Raw genomic sequence first — 23,661 nt, 5'->3', positions numbered from 1 at the left:
TTTAAAGGCTCCCGGAGCTGCTGGAAACCTTTTCCTTTTCGGGAAGTGCTAGAAAGCTTAATGACAAATGAGGTAACGTTTTAGAACAGGCACAGAACTAGAATTTGTTACCAGCTCAAATTTTGAGTCATTCTTCTAGAGCTTTGCAGAACTTGCAGAGAACGTTTTAGTGCCATCTCTGCTAAACAGGTCAGACAACACCAGTTCCTGTGGAAGGTAAATTTTATCAGACTCCTTCCAGAAGGGAATGGAACTGCTTTCTTAAAAAGCACCTAAAAAGGGCACTTTAAATTTATTTTTTTTTTTTTTTATTGTGGGCACATCCCGAAACACGGTGAGCCAGCAGAGTGCCGGCGCTGGGAGCAGGACGATCCCCACGCCAGGCTCCTCGGGGCGAGCATGGCCAGCGGACCTGACCCAGGACCGTGTCTGGCTCGGGGGGGGGACCCGGCGGAGCGGGGCCGGAGGTGGCCAGGGGCCGGAGGTGGCCAGGGTGCAGGAGGGGTGGCGAGAGCCAGGCTGGTCCCGGGTTGCCGAGAGGGGACCCAGCAGCAGTCGGGAAGTGCCTGGAGGAGGCAGAGGAAGGTGATGGATCCAACCGCTCCTGGGGAGTGGGGGGGTAAGGCGGGGGGTAAGGCAGCTTTTGGAGCCTGGGAGCTTCAGGAGGGACCTGGGGAAAAGCTTTTTCAGGCCCAGAGGGCTGGGGGAGTCTCGAGCCTTGGGGTCTGCAAGGCTCGGGTGGGAAAACTTATCTAGGGCTGGTGACAGACCCGCTGGGAGTGGGAGATGGGGCTAGAGACCTCCAGCTCCTGGGCCAGCCCCGCCAGCCCTCTGCGGCTGCCGGTCGCCTTTCGCTGCGAGACGCACGCATCCCCCGCGCAGGGCTCGGCTGGGCGATTACTCTTCAGTGCAACGGCTTTAAAATCCCACTTATCTTTAGAGGGCTTTTTTTCCTCTTTGCCTGCCTCCCTTTCAAAACAAGGGTACGTTTGTGCTCCTAAAGTGGCTGCTGCGATTAGTGCTGTAATCTCTGTATCAGCTTTTGCATTTCAAACCAGAGAGGGGAAATTAATTCAGTTCTAGTATCTGTTCCTTCCATATATTTTCCCAAAGCACCGTTTGCTCAGCAAGCAAACGAATCAGGAAAAATCATAACTTTGTTCTTATCTTAAGGGTGATCAAATCCCGGAATTTGTACGGATCCTTTGGAGAAAGGAAGTTCCTGCTGGATGGGGCGATGCGCGGAGCTGGAGCACTGCCCGTGGGGGGAGGAGGAGGAGGAGGGATGGAGCGGCCGGCTCAGCTCTAACACAGCCGGGTCGGTGAAGACACCGATGCTCCGAGGCCGCATCCAGCAGGAACCACGCTGCGATTTGCCCGGGCGAGCCCACGTGGCTGCGGGTTTGCCGTGGAGGCGAGCACACGCGTGATTTCACCTACACCGGCCGGAGCCCTGCGACGTTTACAGCTTTAGTGAGCTGCACCTCTTTTCTCTGCTACTACCCACTACTTGCTTTGTACAAGTCCGGTTTAGGTGCGCTGCTTTGCGCATGGTTGTACGCTGATTTTTAAGCCCTGTCCTTAGCTGTTGCCAAACGAAGCCCGCTGGCAAGCGGGAAGCTGCTACTGATGTTTCCATGAGAAGGTCGCAGCTCTTCTTTCTGGTTAAGCTCCGCAGACACATATCTAATTACAGCTCTGCGGCCGGCATACGGTTATAGAGGGAGGAAAGCGCGTGCTGAAAATCAGTTTAAATGATTTGAGGGCAGCGACTTAGCGCCGGGGGTGCTGCCTTCGTGCCGAGGCGGGACGCAAAATGCTGGCAGCACGCACGGGGACCGTGGGGAATAAAAATGCCGAGGAAGCCCTGAAGCTGAGGAAGCAGTCGGTGCTTTCCCTGGGGAGCAGGGACAGAGCCCTGAAGAACTCCTCGGAAAGCGGGAAGGAGGGCCGGGCGCGGGCCAGCCAGCCGCAGCAACGTGCCCGGCGCCTGGCTCTGCTGCGGGAGCTGGAGATGAACTGGTACCTGCGGGTCTGCGAGCTCTCCCATGAGTACACCATCGCCTACACCACCGGGATGCCCCACAGGTACGTGCCACGCTTGCTCTTCAGGTGGTAGCAACTCACGCTCCAGTAACAATAATAATAATAAGAAGAATAGTAATAGTAATAATAATAATCATCATCATCATCATCATCATCTATTTGGCTTTATAAGTCTGACTTCTCTGATTATTTGGGGTTTTTCCCTGCATTGTGGTGGATGCACATTACAGAGCTGAAGATTCTGCAAACTTGCTTCTTAGTTCCCCTAACTTCTTCGGCACAAACTGCACATGCCTATTCAGCCTTATTTCTCACGAGCTGTTTTGTCCAAGTGACCGTAGTTTCGTTTGAGTTTAGTTGAAAAGTTGCTGCTGTTGCGCAGGGCAGGAGGAGATGGCAGGAAATGGCAGAAAGCGGCAGAAAATGGCAGAAAGCGGCAGCAAGTGGCAGCCTTTGCCGGGGGTCTCCCCTTTCCCTCCCCGGCAGCGGCGGGGGGTCACCCTGGGAACGAGCCGCTCGGGAGGGGAAACCTGCGGCTGCTGCATTTCTCATTCCATCAACCTTAAACGTTGCAGCCTCCAGATTCTGATCTTGCTGCTTTAAAAAAATATAAGGGGATCTTGGTATCACTGGAAATTAGACGTGCGACTCTCTAATCCCCTGGGCTGAGTAAAACCCCTAATGAAACAGGAACCCAAATACGAGCTGCCTGGCGTCGCTGGCTCAGTCCCACCGGCCCCGACAGCAGCATCGCGGCCGCGGCGGCTCAGGGCGGTTTCGGGGACTGGCGGAGGGAGGACGGGGGCTTCGTTCACCTCGAGGGACGGGGCTGCTGCCAAAGGGGCTTCCCAGCGGTTCGCCCAGCGGTGCACCGCGGCACCGGTACCAGCGGGGCTTTCGGCTGAGAACTCGGGTGCAATCTTCCCTAATCCTGGAGGGAAGGGGGATGCCTGAAGTGCCTGGCACAAACGGAGATCTTGCAGACACGCTGGGATTAGAAATTAATAAAAATGTCATTGGAGTAAAAACTAGAAACAGGATAACTGAAAGGAAAACAGGATAAAACCGTGCGAGGTGGAGCAAGTAGTGACTGAATGCAGAAATGTCTAACGAGCCCAGCGAAGGGCGGACGAGTGGGTGTGCAGGCTGAGCCTGAGCGGTTTCTCGGGCACCTGTGGTGCAAGCAAGGCACCGGGGAATAACTTTTGGGAAAACTAGGTTTCTAACGATGCTGATCTAGACAAGCCCCTAAAACTCCAAGCCAGTGAAACTCATATCTAAAAAAATTCAGAAGAGCTTGTGGAAACATTTCTTTGCCATTGGTTCACCTTGTATTATAGATGAGGAGAGAGCTGGATCTGACAGGAGGTAACGCAAAAGGGGGATTTATTTTAGTGAATAAAGGGAGAAGTTGAGTCCCAGCCGGACAAGCTGTGCTCACATAAAGCCGCAGACAGACCGGTCCGTGTTGCCGCAGACCGGTCCGTGTTGCTGCAAGGCAGCTGCAGGAGAGGTGACAGCTACAGCCTTGGGTGGTGGTGCACCGCTGGGAGGAAAACACGCGGCTCCTACGGGCAGGCATGGCTGCAGTCACAGCACGTTTCCCACCGTCGAGTGTACCCGTGTTGCAAAGAGCAGAGCTTGAAAGCATCGCCTGCGTCCCACCGTTGATGGTTCGACTCGGTCAGCGCCGTGAGAACAGGGCCCCCCATCTTCGGGCAGCAGCGTGTCGGGGTACCACGGGGCTGGGGGCGGCGGGGCAGGACCCCTCCCACCGCCCCAGCCTGGGAGATGGGGGCATTGAGGTCCATTAGTGCCCTCAGGGCCCTGACACGACAGTTGCAGAGAAAGAATAACCGGGTAATCCAAATGTCCATGCCAAACTCCCCTCTGTGACATTGAATTATAATCTTTTAAAATATGTTCTGGGTTTGGGATCAGTCTTTGTTTATCTGCTTGGAAAGATTTACGGATTAGTTGAGTTCATGATACATCCATCACTTGATTATTTAACTTATTTTTCCAATGTATTTGGGATTGAAATGACAGTCAGAAAATGGGTCGAGATTTTAAAATAGAAGAGCCTCAGAAATCTGCCTCCACGGTGTGTATCGGGCACTGCCATGATTTGTTCGCTGTGGGCTGGTGCTGGCCAGAAAAGGTTACTGGATGTTATCTTGACCCACGAAACCAGTGTTGCTTCTCCCATCACCCCTCGGGGATGAAGACCCCGAGAACCAGAGGCATCTCGTTTGCTGTTTAGCAGTGGTGCAATACCTGCACGCTGGTTTGGAACACTGATTATTAGGCAAAGAGCTCAAACGTGTGCCTGCTGCCCCACGCCGAGAGGGGGGCATTCTGAGGAGCTGGAGGTTTTGCAGTGGCTGGTGGCATCTCAGGGGCTTTGTCAGCTCCTGTTCCGCAGCCCCTCTCCATCCACACACAGGCTCCTGCAGGGACACGCAGCCTCCCGAAAGCTGGTGCTTGTTCCCTGCCCTGGCTCCGATGCCCGTAGCTCGTTGCTTTCTCAAGTATCTCCCTTGTCTGGTTGGTCTTAGGTTATTTTTTCTTCTTGGTGTTTGACTGCTCCGTAGCTTTTGTTTACTTATTAACTGCCAAAGCCCCAGGAGGCTGCAGATGCTGGGGAAGTTTACAGACTGTGTAGCCTGAGCTGTGAGAGTTCACAATGGACTATGAGGAAACAAAGTGGTTTAAAGCCTTGCATAGGAGATGCTTGCAGCATTCATCTGTCCAGCCCGAGGCCTGAAATCAACCCTGTGAGAATATTTGGTTTACATTTATCGGCCTTGGATTCAATCCCAAACAAATATTTCTCATTATCTAAATATAAGACCTGGGAAACAGGGTTGGTGCTCTATTCCCACTGGCAGTCCTTATCCCTTGGACAACTTGACCATTCTAGGTTTCAGCAGATGAACAAGATTGCTGATCCTGGCCAGAATCCATCCTGGGCATCAGTTAAAACGAGCCAGTTGCAATATAAAGAATGGCTGGGAGAAAATACCGCTCCGTAGTCCCGTGGTCGTCTTGGGCAGCACAACCCAGCTCATCCCCTCTCGAACTGGCGGGAGGGTGATGGCACTGGGCTCTCCTCTCAGCAGACCGTAGGGTGGAAGCCCCCCAGGACCCCACACTCCAGCATCTGCTGGGCATTGCGGGTATCTCTTTGCAGCTCCACGCGTGGACCATGCATTTGTACAAGCCCCCCTGCGCGGATATCCCACCCCACAAGCCAAGCCTGCAGAAGCCGAGCGAAGCGCTCCTGAAAGGCAAAAGGCAAAGCGCGGTGCCCAGAGCCTGCCCTCCTGCCGCGGGCTGGCCGGGGAAGCTGAGCCGGGCCGCCGAGCTGAAGCAGCTGGAGAAGTTCCTGCACCTGCACGGGCTGTCGCTGCAAGAGACCGTGCGAGCCGAGACGGGAATGAAGTACAGGTACTTCTGCATGGTCCTTGCTGGGGGACGTGGTGGCTGGCTGTTTGGCGGCAAACAGCTTAGAACAAGGGGAAACTCGACCGAGCAACCGTCTGACGCTGTGGTCGGTCTGTGCCCGTCGGTCTGTGCACGCCTTCAGGCAGGCTTACAAAATCTGCAGACGTTCTCTGGTTTAGTAGCTTTTCTTCTCTAAGCTTTCTGAGCGCTGTAAGAATTAGCACGACTTTGAGCAATGGTAGATGCGTGTGACCAAGTCTCTTAAAACTTTGATTTTTCTCTTCTAACATTAGTTGTTTGTGTCCGTCTACTGAACTGCCTCTTTCAAACTGGGCTAGAAGTATTTACTCTTTCTGATGTTTTAATGAAAACTCATTTATATGCATTAAAAGGATAACGGCTGAACAGCAAAACAGAGAACACGGAGAACAGAGGTGTTCTGACTGCGGCTGGTGCTTCCATGTAACGTCTGTCCCCGCTCTGCCGTAAAACTGGAGCAATGGGACCGAAAGCCCGAGAACCGCGGCGTGGCTGGGCTCAGGCTGTGAAATACGTGGCTCGGGTGTTAGAGCACCTAAGGGACAGTGCCGCCTCCGTGCAGGGAGCTGGGACAGCAAAGAGGGGGACGACGGGGTAAGATGACATCCGTGTGCTTTGTCTGTTGGTTGTCATTTTGTTTTGTTTCAAAAGTGATTCATTTAAAAGGATGTCATCCAGGATGGAAAGTAGATACTTTCTCTGTGCTTCTAATAACAGAAAATTTTCTTCAACACGTTTGCTCTCCCCAGAGATTGACTTTTGCCCACGGCAGGTCTGAGCTTAAAATTGAAATAAGACAACACGTTTAGTATTTTTATGGAAAGAGCACAGTTGTGTCACAGCTTTAGCTGCCGGCCAGGGAAATTTGTTGTTGTTTGGAGACACTGTGCAGGGAGGACCGGGTGTGCGAAAGAATTGCTCTGGAGCCAGCGTGAGAAGGAACGGCAAAGGGCTTTGTGCTTCTGCTCTGCCCACGCCGACTGGGAATCCTCGGAGCAAACTGGGGTTACGCAGCCTTGAAAGCCGATGTAAATAAGTAGAGAACTGAGCCCGCGGTGTTCGAGTGGTGAGAAGGGAAAATGTCCGAAGGCAGTGGAACGGCATCCCAGGGCTGCCGTGCTCCGAGTGCAGCTATGAGAGAAGGCATCCCTGGCGTCACTCGGGGTTAGCAGGAGCGACGCTGTCCCCGAGCGAGGGACGATGATTAACTGGGGGGCTGGATCTGGAAGCTTGCCTCCCTTCTAATGAGAAATTCTTTTGCTCCCCTTCTGATGATGCTAATTCCATGTGGCAGTTGTGTTTGAAGCGGTTGGCGTTAGTACACACGCAAAAATTCCCATTTATCTTATTTCTCTGCTAATCCTGCGCTTTCTGTTGGTCAACTCCAGACACAGTTTAACACTTACCGTGCCCTCACCAAGAAGCACAGGTAATGTCGTAGTCCTGTCCCACAGTGATCCCATAAAGCAGTTACCATCCGGTGTATTAAGTTTCCTCCGCAGGAGATCATCCTGCAAACCTCCCAGGTACTGAACCTGGCTGCTACCGAGTCACAAACGCATTGGGCAAACCTGGACGGCAACGGGCATCTCTACGTGCTGCTGCACATGAAACCTGCCCAGCCCGGAGGAGAAAACCTGCAAGGAGGTTGGGGGGGGGGAATTTGTGTAGGGATGGATACCCAATCCCCCAAACCGCTGGAGACTGAGGATTTAAGTCACAGAAAAACGTAATTAATGGGATATTCTGGGACCACCTTTGCTCCAGGGGTAGTTGGTGTTGGCCTGGAGGCTTTACCCCGTGCCAAGGGCTGTGGCTGCACACTCAGCGCTAGCACGGGCGCCGTGCAAACAGCTTCATACACCTCTCTGTTTCTCGGCGTATAAAAATGGAGCGGTCTTCATTCATCAGCGCCTTAATTCATGGTAAAATAAAGCATACGCTTAATTTCTGTTGAAGCTGAAGGATTCAAGCATACTCTTAACGTTAAGTACACGCGTTTTTCATAGTTGACAGAAACAGCTATAACGCATTGCGCTTCACATAGATCACATCCAGGAGAAAGACGACGTCTGCAGGAGAGGGGGCTGTGCAGAGGGCTCTGCCGCGGGGCGAGGGGTTTTCCAGCACTCATCGCTGGCTGCTCTCTGTAGGTTTTGTGCTCCTCCAGCTTTGGAAGTGCAGCGGCTCTTCTAGTCTTACTGTGAGCTGGAACGTTTTCTTTCCCAGCATGGCTTGGTTTGCCTTCCAGACATTTCTTCAGATATCCATACGTCTAGTCGAAAGACAGCACAATAAAAACCCCTTTTTTATTAGGAGCTATTTAATTATGTGTGGAAAGCAATTAATTATTAACAAGAAACATTTACTAAATACTCATAAGCTGCTTTATCTATAGGCTGATTAGTTCTTTTTCCTTTCATTGCTTTAGCAAACGCAGCTCAGTTCAGCCTATTACTGAATAACCAAAGTGCGCGCGCTTAGTTTGTTTCTGACGACAACGGTATTTCTCTCAGATGAAAAGCCATTTCCAGACCCAATTTGGTGCCTTGGTACCCAATGGGGTGTTCATCGCACGGCTTCCTTCCACGCACGCGTTGCTGGGGTCTGAGCTCTTAAAGGCCGAACTGTGTGGGCTGGGTCTGTCCTCCCGCCTGGGAAGCTGCGACTGTAAAACTTCTCCACGTTCTGCTCTTGTATGGTTAAAATAGCATCTCTGCGCTTGGGCAGCTGCAGTTTGCGGGCCCGGAGGTGAAATGTTATATGTGTATGTCTGCAAAAGCACCCAGGCAACTTTTTCAAAACACGCTGCTGGCAAATGTTATACGTGGAAAGTATTTATGGAGGTCGTGGACTCCCGAGGCGCTGCTGGATTAACCCACGCAGCAGCCTTCGGAGCTGGGGACGTAGGTTTCTATTTGTATTTTATCTATTTTATATTTAGTTGAGGTTTTGTTCAGGGAGGGTGAATTCTTCCCGCAGCACGCAAGGCCCGGGGAAACTCGCTTCGTTTGGAGTGACCCCCCCGGGCTGTCCTGCACGAAACCCTCAGGAGTTCCCGCACCCTGAGAAAGCGCCTGGATGCTCTGCCCAGCTTACGTTGCTTTTCCTGGTTAAGCTAATTAAAAACTTGAAATTTAGGATTGTCCTGCTGAAGGTGGTGTACGAAGAGTGGCCGGCAGGCAGCCCTTTGCAGGGCGTTGCCTTTTTCTCTTCTGATTGCAAGGGATAACGTCACCGTCGCAGCCGGTGCAGCAAGGAGCCGGGCACGGTGACCGCGGGGAGGAGAAGGCACCTGCAAATCATCAGAGACGAACTGACCGTAAAACTCACCCTCACGCGGGTCTTTTTCTTCTACCTGAGTCGCTTGCGGTCTCGTTTGATACGTGAGGAGGAGGCTCATGCTGGTGATAAAAATAGTGCCGTGACCGGGTAGCCGATATCTCTTAATTCTGAAAAATGGAAGTACTTAACTGGGGCTAAATACAGCCAAGGGCAATACCAGAGAGCTCTAGGGACAGACTGATGGCAAAAGGGCTGCGATCTGCACGTCTGGTTTGGTGTGCGCCTTGCGCTGGTACAAGTCTGTGCCAGGAGAAGCGGTAAGGGGTGAAACACGCGGGCTGCAGCGCCGGAGGGAATGCCGTTTGTCAACTGCGTCGTCACTTACTTTCCGAGTATTGCTAGGGGTCAAACGCGCCAAACTCGCTGGAGAGGCTCTCCCGTCTGGTAACCTCAGCAAGACAATTACGGCACTTGGGTAACGCCATCAAATCCCGGAACAGCAAAAGGCTTTTGGGGAGTACCAGGATTTTGGGGTGACCACCGAAGGCAATGACCAGCATGGGCAAAAAGATAAAACACTCCTCCAGAAGAGCTATTGCTGAGAAGTTCCCCCCGTCCCTGAGTCATGTAGACAAAAAGGCAAACACCATTTTAGAAAAATATAACATGCAGAGCAGTAAAATAGTGTTTGCTTTTATACATTTCTGGGAGCTGACACTGGAAATCCTGCCGCCGGTGCTGGCCATCCCATTCCAGACGGATACGGTACGCTGGGCTATAGAAAGCAGAGGGCTCTGAGTGATGGGATTTCCCTGCACCGGGTGATTAAACAGGCTTTTAGCTTAGGAAGAAGATGATTGACAGGGATTACAGCAGATGTGTTTAAAATCAGGAACAGCCCGTAGCAAGTAACTCCCTGTGTCCCGTAAGGCAGGAGCCGGGGGGGGACGCAGATGAAATTTCTGCACAACGGGTTTAAAACACGGGGAACCGTGCGGCTGCTCCCCAGGGATGCTTCGCTCCGCGCCGGTACGGCTGGGCTCACGCTGTGCAATAGGAGACTCGTCCCCTCTTCTGGGGCTGTGTTTGTACCGCCCAGGGCTTCTGCAGAGAGGGGAATTTGGGAACGATGGCTTTGCCATAGCTGCTTTTCCAGGCTCCCTTCGTCAGGCTCGTTTCATGCATCCAAGTTTTAAAATATCTAATCTTTAGATGGCAAAATATATGAGAGTGCTGGATGTGGTCCTATAATCCCGCACTGTAATCCTGTCCTAATCTGCTCAGTTCAGAGCACAGTTGCATTATATTTATTGGGATATAGCTTACCGCGTTAACACTTTCCCCGTTTCCTGCGCAGACTGATCTGTAGAGCTGCCTCCAGCTCCGCCCTTTTTCCAACAGCCAGCGTAAATTTTCATAAGTTTGGTGGGTTTTTTCCAGTCTATTCAAGCTATAGCACCTGCTATCTAGTGCAGTGGTGGCGGCAGATATTCCCATGTCTATCCTTTTCCCGAACGATTTCAGTTTCCCCTTGCTCCTTGGTTTTTGTGTTATTTTTGCAGGGTTCCTGCCCATACCATGCACTAACGGGGGAGGAGGGAATGAAAGCGGGGGAGCGGGTCAGGGTGCGAAGAGGCTATCCTCACGTGCGTACGGTGTTTGTAGCGTGGTTGTTTCCTCCTTGCAGTAAGAAATCCCATCGTACTCCTTCGGCAGAGCGGTGCACGCGGGCTGAGCCCCATCTCCCCGCCCGGGTTTCAGCAGGAGGAGCTCTTTAGCTGCTCCCACCACGCTGGCTCCCTGATCCCGCTGCTTTCTGGATGCTGTCATCGCCAGCGATAAACACATGTGTGCGTGCCTGCACGCACGTGTACGCACGCACACGTGCACACATGCTTCCTTTTGCAGTATAGAAGAGCAGTGACAAAGCCGGGTAAAAGCTCAGGTCCACGCCGCCGGCACTTCCAGGGTTACTCACACCTTTCGGTAGGAAGCTCCCCGCGCTGTAGGTGGAAGACAAAGCAAATTTTGTTCTCCCGGTTCACCGCCCCGGCAATAAATCCCAGCTAACCCTTAGCTGCGTGCAGAGCAGCAGCTCCTGCCGGTGCCGAGCAGGGATTTGCACGCTCGCTGCTGCTTTTCATGCACCTTCTGCTCCTGTCAAACTGCAGCCTGAAAGCCTGCGCTGGCAGCTGCTGAATAAATCACGGGCTCCGTGGGCAGGGTGCTGCCTGCTGAGCCTGCTCTCCGCTCCCTGCCGCGGCATCGGCGGTGCAGAGCGTAGCCAGCATCTCTCCGGGGGGCTGACTCGAAAGTTTGGGCTATTTATGGGTATATTTATAGACAGGTTTGAAGTCTGCGGTGTGCGTGCCTGCCCTGGGATGAAACTCAGTCCATGCGGTTTTGGTTAAAACAGGTTTTATCCGGGAGTCTCTGGGCTGACTTTGGGACCTGCTGAGATTGGGATCTCGCCGCGTGTCGCGCTGACACAGGCTGCTGAACGGTGGATCGCTGCGGGGCTGGGTTTAGGAAAATCCCGGCTAAACCTCCTCTAGCAGCTGTCGGGTTGCTGGCTGGTTTCAGGGCTCCATCCTTTAGGAAACGATGGTGAACCCAGGCTCTGGCACGGCTGTGAAGAGGTTAGCGTCGCTGCCAGGCTGAGCGCCGGTCTCTGTATCGCTGACCGCAGCGTGTGCTCCAGCAGTGCTGACTCTGCGCTTCTCATCGCAGATGGCCGCGGTTCAGGTGGAGGAAAAAAAAAAAATGGATTTTGGTCTTCAATACAAAGCCAATGCTGATGCAATCACAGCTCTTTTGCTTTGCTTAATTGACATAAATAACCAAATGCGATGGCAGGTGCTCTTCCAGCATCCTCCTCCCTCCCTGCAGTTGCTGCTCCTGCCCCATTGCCATCCCTCCCACGGCAGGTCCCCCCGTACGAGCAGAAAATGCCCCTCTTCAGCCCTGGCAGCCCAGCTCTATGGCCCAGCCTGTGCTTAGAGACTCCCCTTGCTTTTTCTCTCTTGGTTATTAATCCTAGTTTGTACACTAGTGATTACTAATAGTGAGTTTTCATTGCATGCAGGATCCGCAGGTCATGCAAGCCTGGGGTAACGTAAAGAGGAAACTCGAATGGAAGTGTGATACGTTCTCCAGCCCAGCAGATTCCAAAGGCAAAACGTTCAGGGTAAAAAGTGCCCTTCTGAGACCTGGGGATATCGGGAAGAATTTGGCAGAAGCAAAGAGGAAGTTTCTGAGAGGAGGCGAAGCCGCAAAGTGATTCCAATCAAGCTTAATTTTGAGAGCGAGCTGTCGGGCACAGGGACTCCTCATCCCCAGGTTGCAGTTCTCTCCTCTTCCTCAGGGTTACTCCAGCGCGGGGAAACAGCTGCCAGGTCAGGGAAGTGGATGGGGATTTAGGGTATTTAGGGTGCGTTTGAGGCCAGCCCTGCAGGAGGGGTGCCAGCTCCCGGGGAGCCGCTGTGGGGCTGCCCCACGGCACGGCCCCAGCCCCAGCCCGCGGCCGCTTCCCGTAACCTGGGAGTAACAAATCTAACGGGGACAGAGCTGGAGCACGTGCCCCGCCGTGCTGCTGGGATGGGCGGTCTCCGGGGGATTCTGCTCTTGGTACGTCTAGACACACTTTCCAGCGCTGTCTGCTGTGAAACACTAGGTGTAACTACAGTGTTTCAGGATGCTCCTTCGATCTACGACTCTCCCTGCTCTGGGCAGTCTGTCCCGCTGGTGCAAGAACAAATGGGTTACGTGTGCTCCGGGAGTACCGGCATCACGATGGAGCTCAGTGGGGCGATTCTTTGCACCGGTCTTTGAACCAGAACTTGCTTTTTTTACCGTTTAAGCAAGCCAACATGATCAGCTGAAATGTATTTTAATTATTTTGTGTTTTTTCCCCATGCTGAGGTGACCGCCTTTCTATTTGTGCGTCTCCCCGTCGGGCGGAGGCTCCGGTGGGTGCGCTGGTGGGTCTGAGCCAGCCGGGCTCCCCCGTGTGCTGCCGCCCAGGGAGGCTGATGTGAAAGGCAGCTCTGGCCCTGGCTGCCCTGCCTGCCGCTGCCTGATAAGCTGCCGCTGCGTCTTGGTGGTGGTGTTTTCAGCGCGTATCCTCATGGCTGCTTGGCTTCATCCCCATGCCGGAAAGACTTCCGAGGACAGCACAGCATTTCTGTAACTGCAGCAGCACGGTGGCTGGTTCTCCCTGGGGTGTTTGTGACGTACACGGGGGTCCTTACTGTGTCCAGATGGGGATGGAGGGGGGTCAGGGGGGGCTGCTCCCCCCCCAGCTGTGCAGCCGCAGGCTGGGTGAGCAGCTCCCCCCCGCCCCTCCCCGAGCCCTGGGGTGCCCGTCCCAGCCGGGTGAGGAAATGGGTGTTTTTCACTGCACAAAAAGCCACCCCATAGATTGCAAGAGTCATTCTTCTTTTCCCCTGAGGACCTAATGAGCGGTTATGTATTTGGCAATAAGCAATGACCCTCTTGCAAATGCTTTTGTTAATTAAATGGGCGCCATTCCAGTATGAAAGTGGTTGTTCCATACCCTTTGGGATGCGCTCGGAGATCAGGGACTACTTGCCTGGCCGGCACCGGCCCTGGGAAGGACAGCGAATCCTTGGCTTGGAAGTGCTTGGCAGTGCTTGGAGATCATCTGAAGACTTGAGAGCGCCTTGCGTTTAATTTACTAAAATGACATCGTGCTGCTCTGACGTACGTTGTGCTCCTGCCTTGGGGTTAAAAAAAAAAAAAAAAGTTAAAAAATCTTTGCAGAGGGCTCTGGAGGTGAAAAGAGCAATATTTTTCCCCTTGGTCCAAAGGGAGTGGAGGGAAAATTAGGGACCCAAAGAGTTTCCACAGTCCCTGGCTTTTGCCCGGCAGCAGAGCGCTCTGCCTGCGCCCCTGGGCAAACACAGAACAGTCCCAACGCCTGCTCCGGCAAGACCTCCCGACGGGAGAAGTCATCCTGTTCAGGTAAAAAGCAGCTTCCAGAAGTCCTGAAGTGATGGTTTTTAGCTAGTGCTGTAGGCTAGCAGCTAAGTGGCAGAGGAAGCGCCGACGCAACGGCCTTTGCTGTGTCCCGCTCCCCGAAGAGGCGCCTGCCAATGTGAAAAGGCAACGATAAAATTAATTGGGCTGAAGATCATTTCTTAGTAATCTGCTGCGTTTCAGCAAATGACATTGTTCTGGGTGATGTGATAATTCTCCTCAATGACTAATTCCAACAGATGCCTCTCATTATTTTGGGAGCGCTGGTCAACGTGAAGGGGTTTCTCTCGGATGCAGGGAGGTCTTGGGCCGGTTTTGCTGGTGGGATTCTTACCCTGTGCCACTCACTTTAATAATCAGAAATGTTGTTGCAGCTGAAAGAGAGAATCTCAGGAGGAGAATTAAAATTCTTTTTTAAAATAATACTATTTTGGAAGGTGATATTTTAATACTGCTTATTATTCAGTATTGCTTTATATAAGATAATCACTGGTGGAGACACTCGGCTTTCATGTAGTTTGCTCACAAAAGGGTGCAGGTCCCTGCGCCGGCCGGAGAAGGATGCAGCTCAAGAGAAAGCCGAGGGTTCCGGTGGGGGGTGGGCCATTTGCCCACGGGGGTATCCGCTGGAAGAAAATTTTGCAAACGGCGCCGTCTCCTGCAGCTTGTCGTTATTCTGACCCTCTGCCAGCTCATCTCAAAGAATCAGAAGTTATTGCATGCTAATTAGTCATCCATCTGGTATAGCGCATCCCGGAAAAGGGCAGAATGGAGTTGTGTATTATTCAGCATCCAAGACCGAGACATATTTCTGCATATAAGTTAATTTAGAGTTTTAAGCGGTTACAAGTAATGCTTGCGTGATATTTGACGTGTATGGATAAGAGAGATAAATATATACAGGTATACATAATCGCCTAAAATCTACTGTTCACTAAGCACAGACAAGTTGGAGGAGCATAGCTTGGGCTGAGTTTTATTTGGAATGCATTTATCAATCGAGTTTTGCACAGCACCTGGGAAAAAATCTTCATTTTCTGTATGCACGGTCTAGAATATGAGTACGGCAAAATGGAAACCCACTTGTTTGCCATAAGCTGCCAACCTCAGGGCATTTCTCTACCTCTTCGCCTTCCTTTAGCTATTTTATATAGTTATCTACCCACTAGGAAACCCAGTCGCGATCGAACGTGTGTCGCTGCTGTTTCGCACCCCCTGCAGCCGTTAGGGCCGCCATCCGACGTCGTTCCTTCGGTGCCGCGGGAGCAGGCTGCGCCCCGCCGTGCTGCGCGGGCGGAGGATGGGGGGGGCCTGACGCTGCTGCCCTCGACACCCCCTGAATTACAACAGAGGTGAGAGAAGCGTTGAGCAACCTGCAGCCACGTGCTGTCTGGCGACCCGCAGCCTGGCACAGCAACCCAAACGCCCAGGGACGTCGCTGGGCTCCCCGGGACCCCGCCGCTGCCGCCGGGGATGCTCCTCTCCTCTGCGCCCGGGGTGGATTGCTCAATAGCTGGGATACCCGTGCCAGGGCCTCCAGCCTTGCCTGGGGCAGGGGGAAAAACCCAAAAAACCCCCTCTTGTCCTGTGCAAGGGAGCTTCGCGCAGCTCTAAGTGTTTTAATCGTGTTTAATCACGATCGGTGTATTACAATACGCCAATATAACGGTCATTTCTCGAAGCCGTCTGGTCAGCCACTGGCTTTCAGTCATCTGAGACATGAAGTAGCTAACACGGAGAAATGAAATTACCTGCTCGGGCGTGGGGGTGGTGCCGCTGACAGGGCACGGGCATGCTGGTGGATGTTTTCTACCCGCAGGGATGGGGCATTGATTAATTGAATTGGGGGACCGATTAATTGGATTGGGGGACTGATTAATTGAGTTGGGCGCCCGGTAGGTCACATCCTCTTTGCAAGGCACAGAAAGCTCTGGCTCTCAGTTTCGGTGTCAATTCTTTCATATTATATTAAGCAATGATTTATTTAGCAGTGCGTAGAGCTGGCTAACTATTGCAAAGCTCTTGGGTAGCAGGCGGCTCCCTGGGTGCCGGGGGGGCTGTCGGCTCTTGGTGGGTGCTCCCGGTGCCCAGCGCGGGGCTGGTGAGCGGGTGCCTTGGGCACCCGGGGGGATTGAAAATTAGATGGGAGTTTGTTCATGAATTCCTCATGAGTGGATCTCTATATGATGTATGGATTGTAAAGAAAAATAAAAGAAAAGAAAAAGTGGGGGGAGTGAGCTCTGAAACTGGGTGGGTTTAGGAAGTTGTTTGGAAAAGGTGAATTTGCTCCTTTGGTGCTGTTTACTTAAACCCCCCATTTCTGCAGGGCGACCTGGCGCAGCCGTGGCACGGCCGCAGCTGGGGGTGTCTGTTCTGGGGGCTCCGCTCCCCCCGGGCAGTCCTGGGGGACTATCCCCGGGGACGGGCAGGGCAGCACCCACAGTTTTGCACAGCGTGCCCCCCCCGGGGCCGGGGCGGTGCTGCCGTATTGATACCCTGGCCGTAACTCGTGCGCCCGCGTTGCCCCGTGCCGTTACGCTCCCGGTTGCGGTCCCTCCTGGGAGGCTGGAGCCCTCGGAGCCCGGCTGTCGAGCACACGCTGGAGCTGATAACAGATCTTGTGTGCTATCAGAGGCAGCCCGAGCTGGAAACCTGCCCGAATGACGCATTTTAACTAAAAGAACCATTTAATGGGAATTTTGATCAGTCTTCCTCAAGCACAATTACAAATGCAAATTAAGTTTTTCATGTGAAACCAGTGAAAATATGACTGTTTGCTAGATAAGCGCAGTGCTTTTGTTCCGCAGCGCGTTTCCTTGCCAAGTTTCCAGCGCCGTTACGAAAAATAAACGTTCCTCGCGGGTTTAGATACGCCCTGAAAGAGCTACAAATTGCTGCGGGGTTCGTTGCCGCTGCTTCAGACGGGACCGCTCCTCAGCTGACGGGGTGAGCATCCCGCTGCAGCGGGGCCTCGGCTGGTAATTGAAATTAATACCAGGGAAGCCCGTTTGGGAGATGCAGCCTGATGCCAGCTCCCCCCCCCGGGCTCTTCTCCCCGCTCTCCTGGGTGGCCGTGCTCGTTATCTCGCCAGGGTCCATATCAGCCTGATTTACGGAGATGTAACGGAGCTGCTGCAATCGTTAAGTAATTAGCCCAGCAGAAAACCTGTTTCCAAACAGCTATTGAGATGGAGTGAAACGGCTGCGAGATGGGCACCGTATTTCTAATTGGAGCTTTTATGGCCTGGTGAAACTTTTATTGGGACGTAACACAGAATTTCCCTGAGTGCGTCCTGCTGTGCTGCAGAAGAATTATCATCTGGAAGTCTGAAAATCAAGGATTTGTGACAGCGTATTAGGATCATTCTCGTGAAGGCCAGTCTTGGAGGCTGCTGCCTACAACGTCTGCGCTGGATTTTGGAAAGGCAGCAGTGGACAGACTGCGGTGGCTGTAGCGAGCTCTGGTCGGTTAGATAAAATAAAGGAGGACATTTTTCAGGTGGAAAAGCTTCAAGGGCAGAACTCTGCACTCCCCAGGCCCCGTTTCTGGAGCAGGATCCTGCCGTCACAGCGCTGCCAGCTGCATTTTTAGTGCTTCCATGCAGCTTTCTGAAGTTTGGCTGATCCAGTTACATTGCATGCAAAGTCCCGCTGAGCACCTGTCAAAATGTCCAGCGCGGTTAAAACTCTATCATGAACACTGAAATCATATTTTTAATGTGCCTCTAGCCTGGAAGCGGTGACTTTTTCCATCCTACTGCATCTCACCGGTCCCCGGTGCTGCTCTGGCCACGGGTGCGGAGGGCTGGGACGTAAGGGCTGTGCTGCGTTCCGCACCCGAGAGCCGGGGCGGTGCTGGGTTTGCCGGTGTGCAGGGTGCTGGTGGGGTGTCCTCTGCAGACACCCGGCTCTTGTTCCGTCAGGCAGCGCAGAGAGCTGCTGGCAGCCTGGCCCGGGCGGCCGCTGGCGAGGAGATGCTGCTTCTGCAGCAGCGGGAAACTGGTTCAGACTTTGCATTTAATAATGCATGTAAAAAAAAAAATAAATAAAATCATTTGCACTGCCATAGTGAGCAAGGGTAACCGTCACCTTCTGCTTGTGCGTAGCGTTGCGGTGGTATTGGCAACAAAAGCGGTTTGAGCTGTGTCCCCCTCCAAGAGGTTCACGTGCCGAGCACCTCGCTCTGTGGCGCCCGCTGTGCCCAGCTCGCAGAGGTCCCCAACACCCATCGGGGACACCAGCCCACCCACGGGGCTCGGCAAAGCCCCCCCACGAGCCCTGGGAGAGGCTTGCGGCTGCACAACTGTAACCCGGTGTGAGCACCGGTGTGCTCAGCGCAGCCCCCGAGTGCACTGGAAAGCACTGTTATCCGTGCCCCCACCATGGGATGCACTTGCAGATGCAACTTAAACAAAAAATAGCTGAAAATACTTTTCTGCATTGCTAAAAAGGAAGCCTTCTAGCAAAGAAACGTCGCCGAGGGGTTCGTCTGACATTGGCGCTGACGGGTGCTGCGTTTGCTGCTGTATTAACTCTTCTCTCGATGTTGAAGAATTTCAGTTAAAGAGCTCGAACCGGCTGAGATGACATCAGTACCGGTGCCCTGGATCGCTGGTCAGCGCGCAGGGCCGGGGGTTTACGTAACCGGCTGCGCGTGCTTGGCATCCAGCTCTGCTCCGTATCGCAACCTGCCGCTGAACGCCACGGCACGTCTTCCCCCTCGGACTCAAACGAGGTGAAAACGTACCCTAGTTACATTGGGATTCACCGAGGTCCCTGGGTCGCTGCCCGGCTCGCAGATGCACCAATCCCGCCTCCCTTACCAAGGGGAAAAGGGGTGATTTGGATTAAACGGGAGCTGGTGCGAGGTCCCTGCAGCGGTCGGGGTGGTGCAGCCTTCTGGGCACCCACCCGCTCGGGCACGGAGCCGCCGCACCTCGTCCCGGGGACGTAGCTGGGGTGGATTTGTTTTATCGGCTCTCCAGGTTCATTTTAGCAGCGCTCAAGATGTAAAAGACGATTTTGTGAGAAATTAAGGTTAAGACTCAGAAATACTCAGCTTATCTGTGTAAAAGATGACATCTTGTATAGACCGATGAAGGTTTCTGCTTTATGTTCTTAGGCAGAAACATGAACTTTGTAGCCCGGTGGTGAAAAAAGGCATTTTCTTTTATAAAAGAAAAACTAGGAAGCACTGAAGGGTTTTACTTGGTAAAGGAAGGACGGCACAGGGAGGGAGGCAGAGGCGATCTGCTCTACCTTTGCCCCCTGCTCACCAGCCGGCTTGGCCTCGTTGCCTGGGCGGCGCGTGTTGTTTAATTAACGTAGGTGGCTACACAAGCACGGCCCACTGCCGAGCTCTGAGCACAAGAAGGGCGTGAAATTCAGACCTGCCGTCTTAAAGGATTGACAGAGCCTGACAAAATTCATATACGGCATATTGGTATTACCGCAAATACAGGTTTAGCTGGCAATCAGCCTAAATTTAATGAAATGAATCGGATGCTAATTGGTATTTGTCCAGTGAGATGCTCTGCTTTGGTAGAACGGCACGGCAGAGTAATTAGTGTAAATAGCCTACGACTGCAGCCGCCAAGAAGCAAAGTCTCAAGCCAGATTTGGCATAATGTCTCAAAGTTGCTTCACTAGAAGGTGAAATTAAAAAACCAAAAAGCAGCAAGCAGTGCATTCAGCTTGCGCCGTGCCAGGGTGTGCACAGCTCGAAATGTTTCATCCAACCCGGGCCGAAGGTCCTCATTTCGTTTTTACACTTTGGGCTGCACAAGCATCTTTCTCCCCGCTCGTTACAGCAAGAGCCGCGCGGCTCCACGGCCCCTCGGTGCCTCTGCAGGGACCAGACCCGCTCTGAATAAAGTATTTTTTTTCTTTTTTTCTTGGAGGTTTCCATTCTGTTCACCGCTGCGATGCTTGTCATCCCACCCCTGCAAGGTCCTGGGCAAAGAAACACGCTGTCCGGGGCACTGAAACGTGTATTCCTGTAGCGGCAAAACATCTCCCGGCTTCTGTGCTCACCCGGAGCATCCTGCTTGTCTGTGCTTGGCTCTTGCCTTGATTTTGAACCCTGGGATGGATGGCCCGGCCCCTGGGTCGGGGGATAGCGGGGATCACGGGAAAGGCAAAGCCAGCGTGGTCATGAGCATCTGTGTTAACACAGATTTGCTTGATGAAGCATTTTGAGCAAGTCGTTTAACGAGCAATTGTCGTCTTCCTCAGGGGGGAAATGCATACGTAGGTCTTGGCAGATAGCCGCATCTGTAGCGGTTTGGTGGCGCTGGAGCAGCACGGAGAGCCTGGCCGGAGGCTGGTGGCTGAGCCTGGGCTGCCACCGCACCCCAGCACCGTCCCCTGCCGAGGCTGTCACGTCCCTCTTGTTTTATAAGCTCAGGATTTTCATGATACAAAATTATGTTACTCTAACGTTTTAGTCTAGAAGTGATTATCTTGTTCAGGGAAATGAAATAAATCCTGTACTTAAATACATATTTCTTTGGCAGAGCCTGCAACCCCTCCAAAGCTAAGCGGCTTGAGTTAATATGCTCTGCGGGATGGGCCGGTGCAGAATGTGACCGTCCCTTTCCGTCCCCTCCCTGGCACCCGAGGGCACGGGCAGTGGTGGCAGTGGGGCCGGTGACCGGGACCTGGTGATGGTGCCCGGGCACGTCCCCAGGACCAAGTCCCACCGCTCGGCAGCGCCGGCAGAGCCAGCCACTGACTGCAACAGGAACTCTCCAGACGTGTATGGAGCAAGATGCGAAAATACGTCTTATTTCTTGAAATATCCACGCTCAGCATGAGCCTGGTGTACGTCCATCAGAGAGAGATGTAATCCCGGGTTTGTCGATCTGGCTTATGTCTCTGAAAGGCAAAGCCGGGCTCCGAAAGCCGAGCGGGTGCTTAGCGTGCGTTGGGCTGCCAGGGCAGAGCCCCGTGGGTGCCACCACCAACGCTCCCGCCACATCCCTGTCCCGTGGAGACGTGGAGTGTGTCCTGGATGAGGTCCTGCCACGGGGCACCCCGGTGCCAGCGGCCCCATGGCTTGTGCCCCCAGACGACACACTTTCCTGGGCATTTAACAGCATTTATTTGTGATCTGCAATACAGGGCGGGGAGTTTGTGAGCCTGCTGTACGACTCCCTGGTCATCATCTTCTGGAAAACGTCATGCAGTGACTTTCTTCACTCTGATGTAATGCTTTCCGCCCTCAGAGAACTGTGCTGTGTAAATGATAACGAGCCATTAGATAAACGAACCACAGAGAGATCTTTGGAAGCTCTTCACCCTGTCACCTTGGGCGGCGGGTGGCCTCGGCCACGGCTGCCCACCCAGCCGCTCTCGCACTCCTCCTCCTCAGCAGGACGGCTGAAGTGGGGGGGACCGTGGTGTGCCCCCGCCGCGGGGGAGGAAACCAAAGGTTTGCCATCCGGAGTTCAAAGCGAGTCCTCGTCGCCACGCCAGCACCTCCAGCTTCTCCTTGCCACCGCTCCTGCTCCACCTGCCCGTGGGAGAGCCTGGCAGGTCAGCGGAGGGGCTGGGGGATCCCAACTCGGGGATACTCGTGCCCCGACGGGACGGGGTCCTGCGGGGCTCCGGCCCTCCTGGCAGCCTGAGGGCAGCGTTAGGAGTGGGGTGCGGGGAGCCCCCACGGACCGTTGCCCGCCGGCCTGTGCGGGGCTGGGGAGGGGACGGCGGGTGGCCGCAGCTCCAGCCCTCGCCCGCCCTCCTGCTCCGTGCTGCCACCCGTGCACACCCCATGGGCACCCTCTCCAGTGGGCCTGCACCCGGGGGGTGCCCAAACCGCTGCTCACCGCCCATCCTCGCCCGGGGGCTGGGTGGCAGCGACGGGCAGGGGTCTGGGGGTGACTCCAAACCGCCCCCCCCACCGCTCCGGTGAGCAGCTCAGCAGCCCCGAGGTCCCCGGGCCGCCCCTTCCCTCAGCACCCAAAGCCAGCGCCCCGGGAGAGGCGGCACACGGCGGTGGGCACGGGCGAGCTGCCGGCTTGGAGCCGGGCTCCCTGCTTCGACTGCAGCCCCGACTGCAGCAAGGGACGGGGATGGTTTGCTTCAAAGTCTTTGCGCTGCGGCTGATTCGGCTGGCGACGCTGGGGGAGAAGGGATTAACCCCGGCACTGCTGCGAGCACGGGTCTGCAGGCGGCGGCTCCGGGTGCCAGAAACGCGGGATTAACGTGTTAACTCCCTGGCACGCTGTAGCAGAGCGGTTTTTCTCCCCCTCCCCCTTTTTTCTTTTTTTTTTTTTTTTTTTTTTTTTCCCTTCCCACAATTAACCCATTTTAACATCGAATTGTTCCCCGCTGCAAGAGGTCCTCTCCTTGCCTAGCGATGCCGGCAGCTATTTTTACGGGAGGCATCTGCCTGGCGTGCCTGCCTTCCCCCTGAGCACAAAGGAGGCCCGTCCCCATGCTCCCCGCAGGCTCCTGACGGGGCCACCCCAGGAACCACTGCAGAGCCCGGCCGGGCTGCGACGGGTGGGATGTAGCGGACTGCTGCGCCCGGGTGAGGGAGAGCCGATGGATGGTGCTGGTCCTTAGAGGCTGGCTGGCGAGCCGAAGGTCTTTCAGCCGGCGAGGCTGCCTGTTCAGCAGTTCGTGGTCCAGCGGGCGCCGGAGCCAGCGCTTGCAGCATGCCTGCATCGATTTAAAACCGGCAACCAGGAGCAAGCCTGCATCAAGACAGAGCGGCGGCTGCTGCTGACGGCTCATCATGAAGGAACAGCTTTATGTTTCTGAAAGCACCTGACTGGATGGATGCTTTTGTCTAAGCAGCAGCAGATATTGCGAGGAGAGAGCTGAGAGCGAGCTGAAATCCGCTCTTGCGATTGCTTTGTCAAGTTCGGGGCATCTCTCCTCCTGGCGTCGCAGGGACGCAGCCCGGCTCTCCCGGAGACCCCTGCTGCCTCGGCCAGTCCTGCGAGTTCAAGGTCGGCGGGTTTCCTGGGCAGCGTTTGGGACCGAGCCCCGCGCTGCTGGGCAGCCTGCAGCCCGCGTCGGGGCGGCTGGGGGCTCTGGCTGCGACCTGGACGGTGACTAACGGCGTACCGAGGGCGCGATGCAAGTGTCCATCGCCTGCACAGAGCACAACTTGAAGAGTCGAAATGGTGAAGACAGACTCATCAGCAAGCAGAACACCACTACCCCAAACGTAGTGAATGCAGCCCGGGCAAAATTTCGGACAGTGGCTATTATTGCTCGCAGTTTGGGGACATTTACCCCTCAGCACCACATTTCATTAAAAGAATCCACCGCAAAGCAAACGGGCATGAAATATAGGTATGGTCGTGGTCTCGTTCTTTGTTACGTTGCAGTGTAATAGCTCTTTACTTTGCCTCTAAAGAATTGCCTGCCTGGATGCGTGTGGGTTTGCAGAGGAGCTCGCTATTGAGGTTATTAATAGGTTTTTGAACTTGGGCATGACTGGATAGCGTTCGGGTATTGATGTTTCTGCAGGCATATGTATTTGTGATTTTATACAAAAGCCACTTGCCTGGTTGAATTGTAGGAAACGTTGCGAATTTACAACAGTGGCGTTAAGATGGTTTCTGCTAAGTGCTTGATATAACTTATATTGGTACTAATTAGCAGGAGAATCAATTAGCAAGGCATTTTCGAGGCTGGCCACTGAAAGTTTATTTGCAGCATGTTGTATGGAGCAAAAAGAAGCGTCTGTCTTGGGTACCATTTCATCGCGGTGATTGCTTGCTGACTTTTCACCTGGTTCACTTAGTGCAAGATGAGATCAAAGCCAATTTTAAGCGAAATGCAGAACTAGCCTTATAAAATGCCTCATGCATCTTACAGATCTGTATTCCT

The 23,661-nt window shown here is 53.9% G+C and overlaps 1 protein-coding gene across 3 annotated transcripts in view; it reads left to right on the top strand.

Moving 5' to 3' along the window:
• The first annotated feature begins 1,816 nt into the window (after positions 1-1,816).
• KCNAB1 (potassium voltage-gated channel subfamily A regulatory beta subunit 1) overlaps positions 1,817-23,661 on the top strand; it is a 71,179-nt gene continuing 49,334 nt past the window's right edge. The window contains exon 1 of one of the 3 annotated variants that reach the window (XM_054835819.1): positions 1,817-2,088. In XM_054835819.1, the coding sequence (XP_054691794.1) occupies positions 1,817-2,088 (272 nt within the window). Of the gene's footprint in view, positions 2,089-5,097; positions 5,497-21,917; positions 23,122-23,661 lie in introns of those variants that run through there. The other 2 variants (XM_054835820.1, XM_054835821.1) reach the window with 2 other exon arrangements.

The sequence above is a fragment of the Grus americana genome, chromosome 9 (assembly GCF_028858705.1).
Source record: "Grus americana isolate bGruAme1 chromosome 9, bGruAme1.mat, whole genome shotgun sequence".
In the NCBI taxonomy this organism is placed as follows: domain Eukaryota; kingdom Metazoa; phylum Chordata; class Aves; order Gruiformes; family Gruidae; genus Grus; species Grus americana.
The sequence above is the reverse complement of the archived record's forward strand: the minus strand, read 5'-3'. Positions and strand labels throughout refer to the sequence as shown.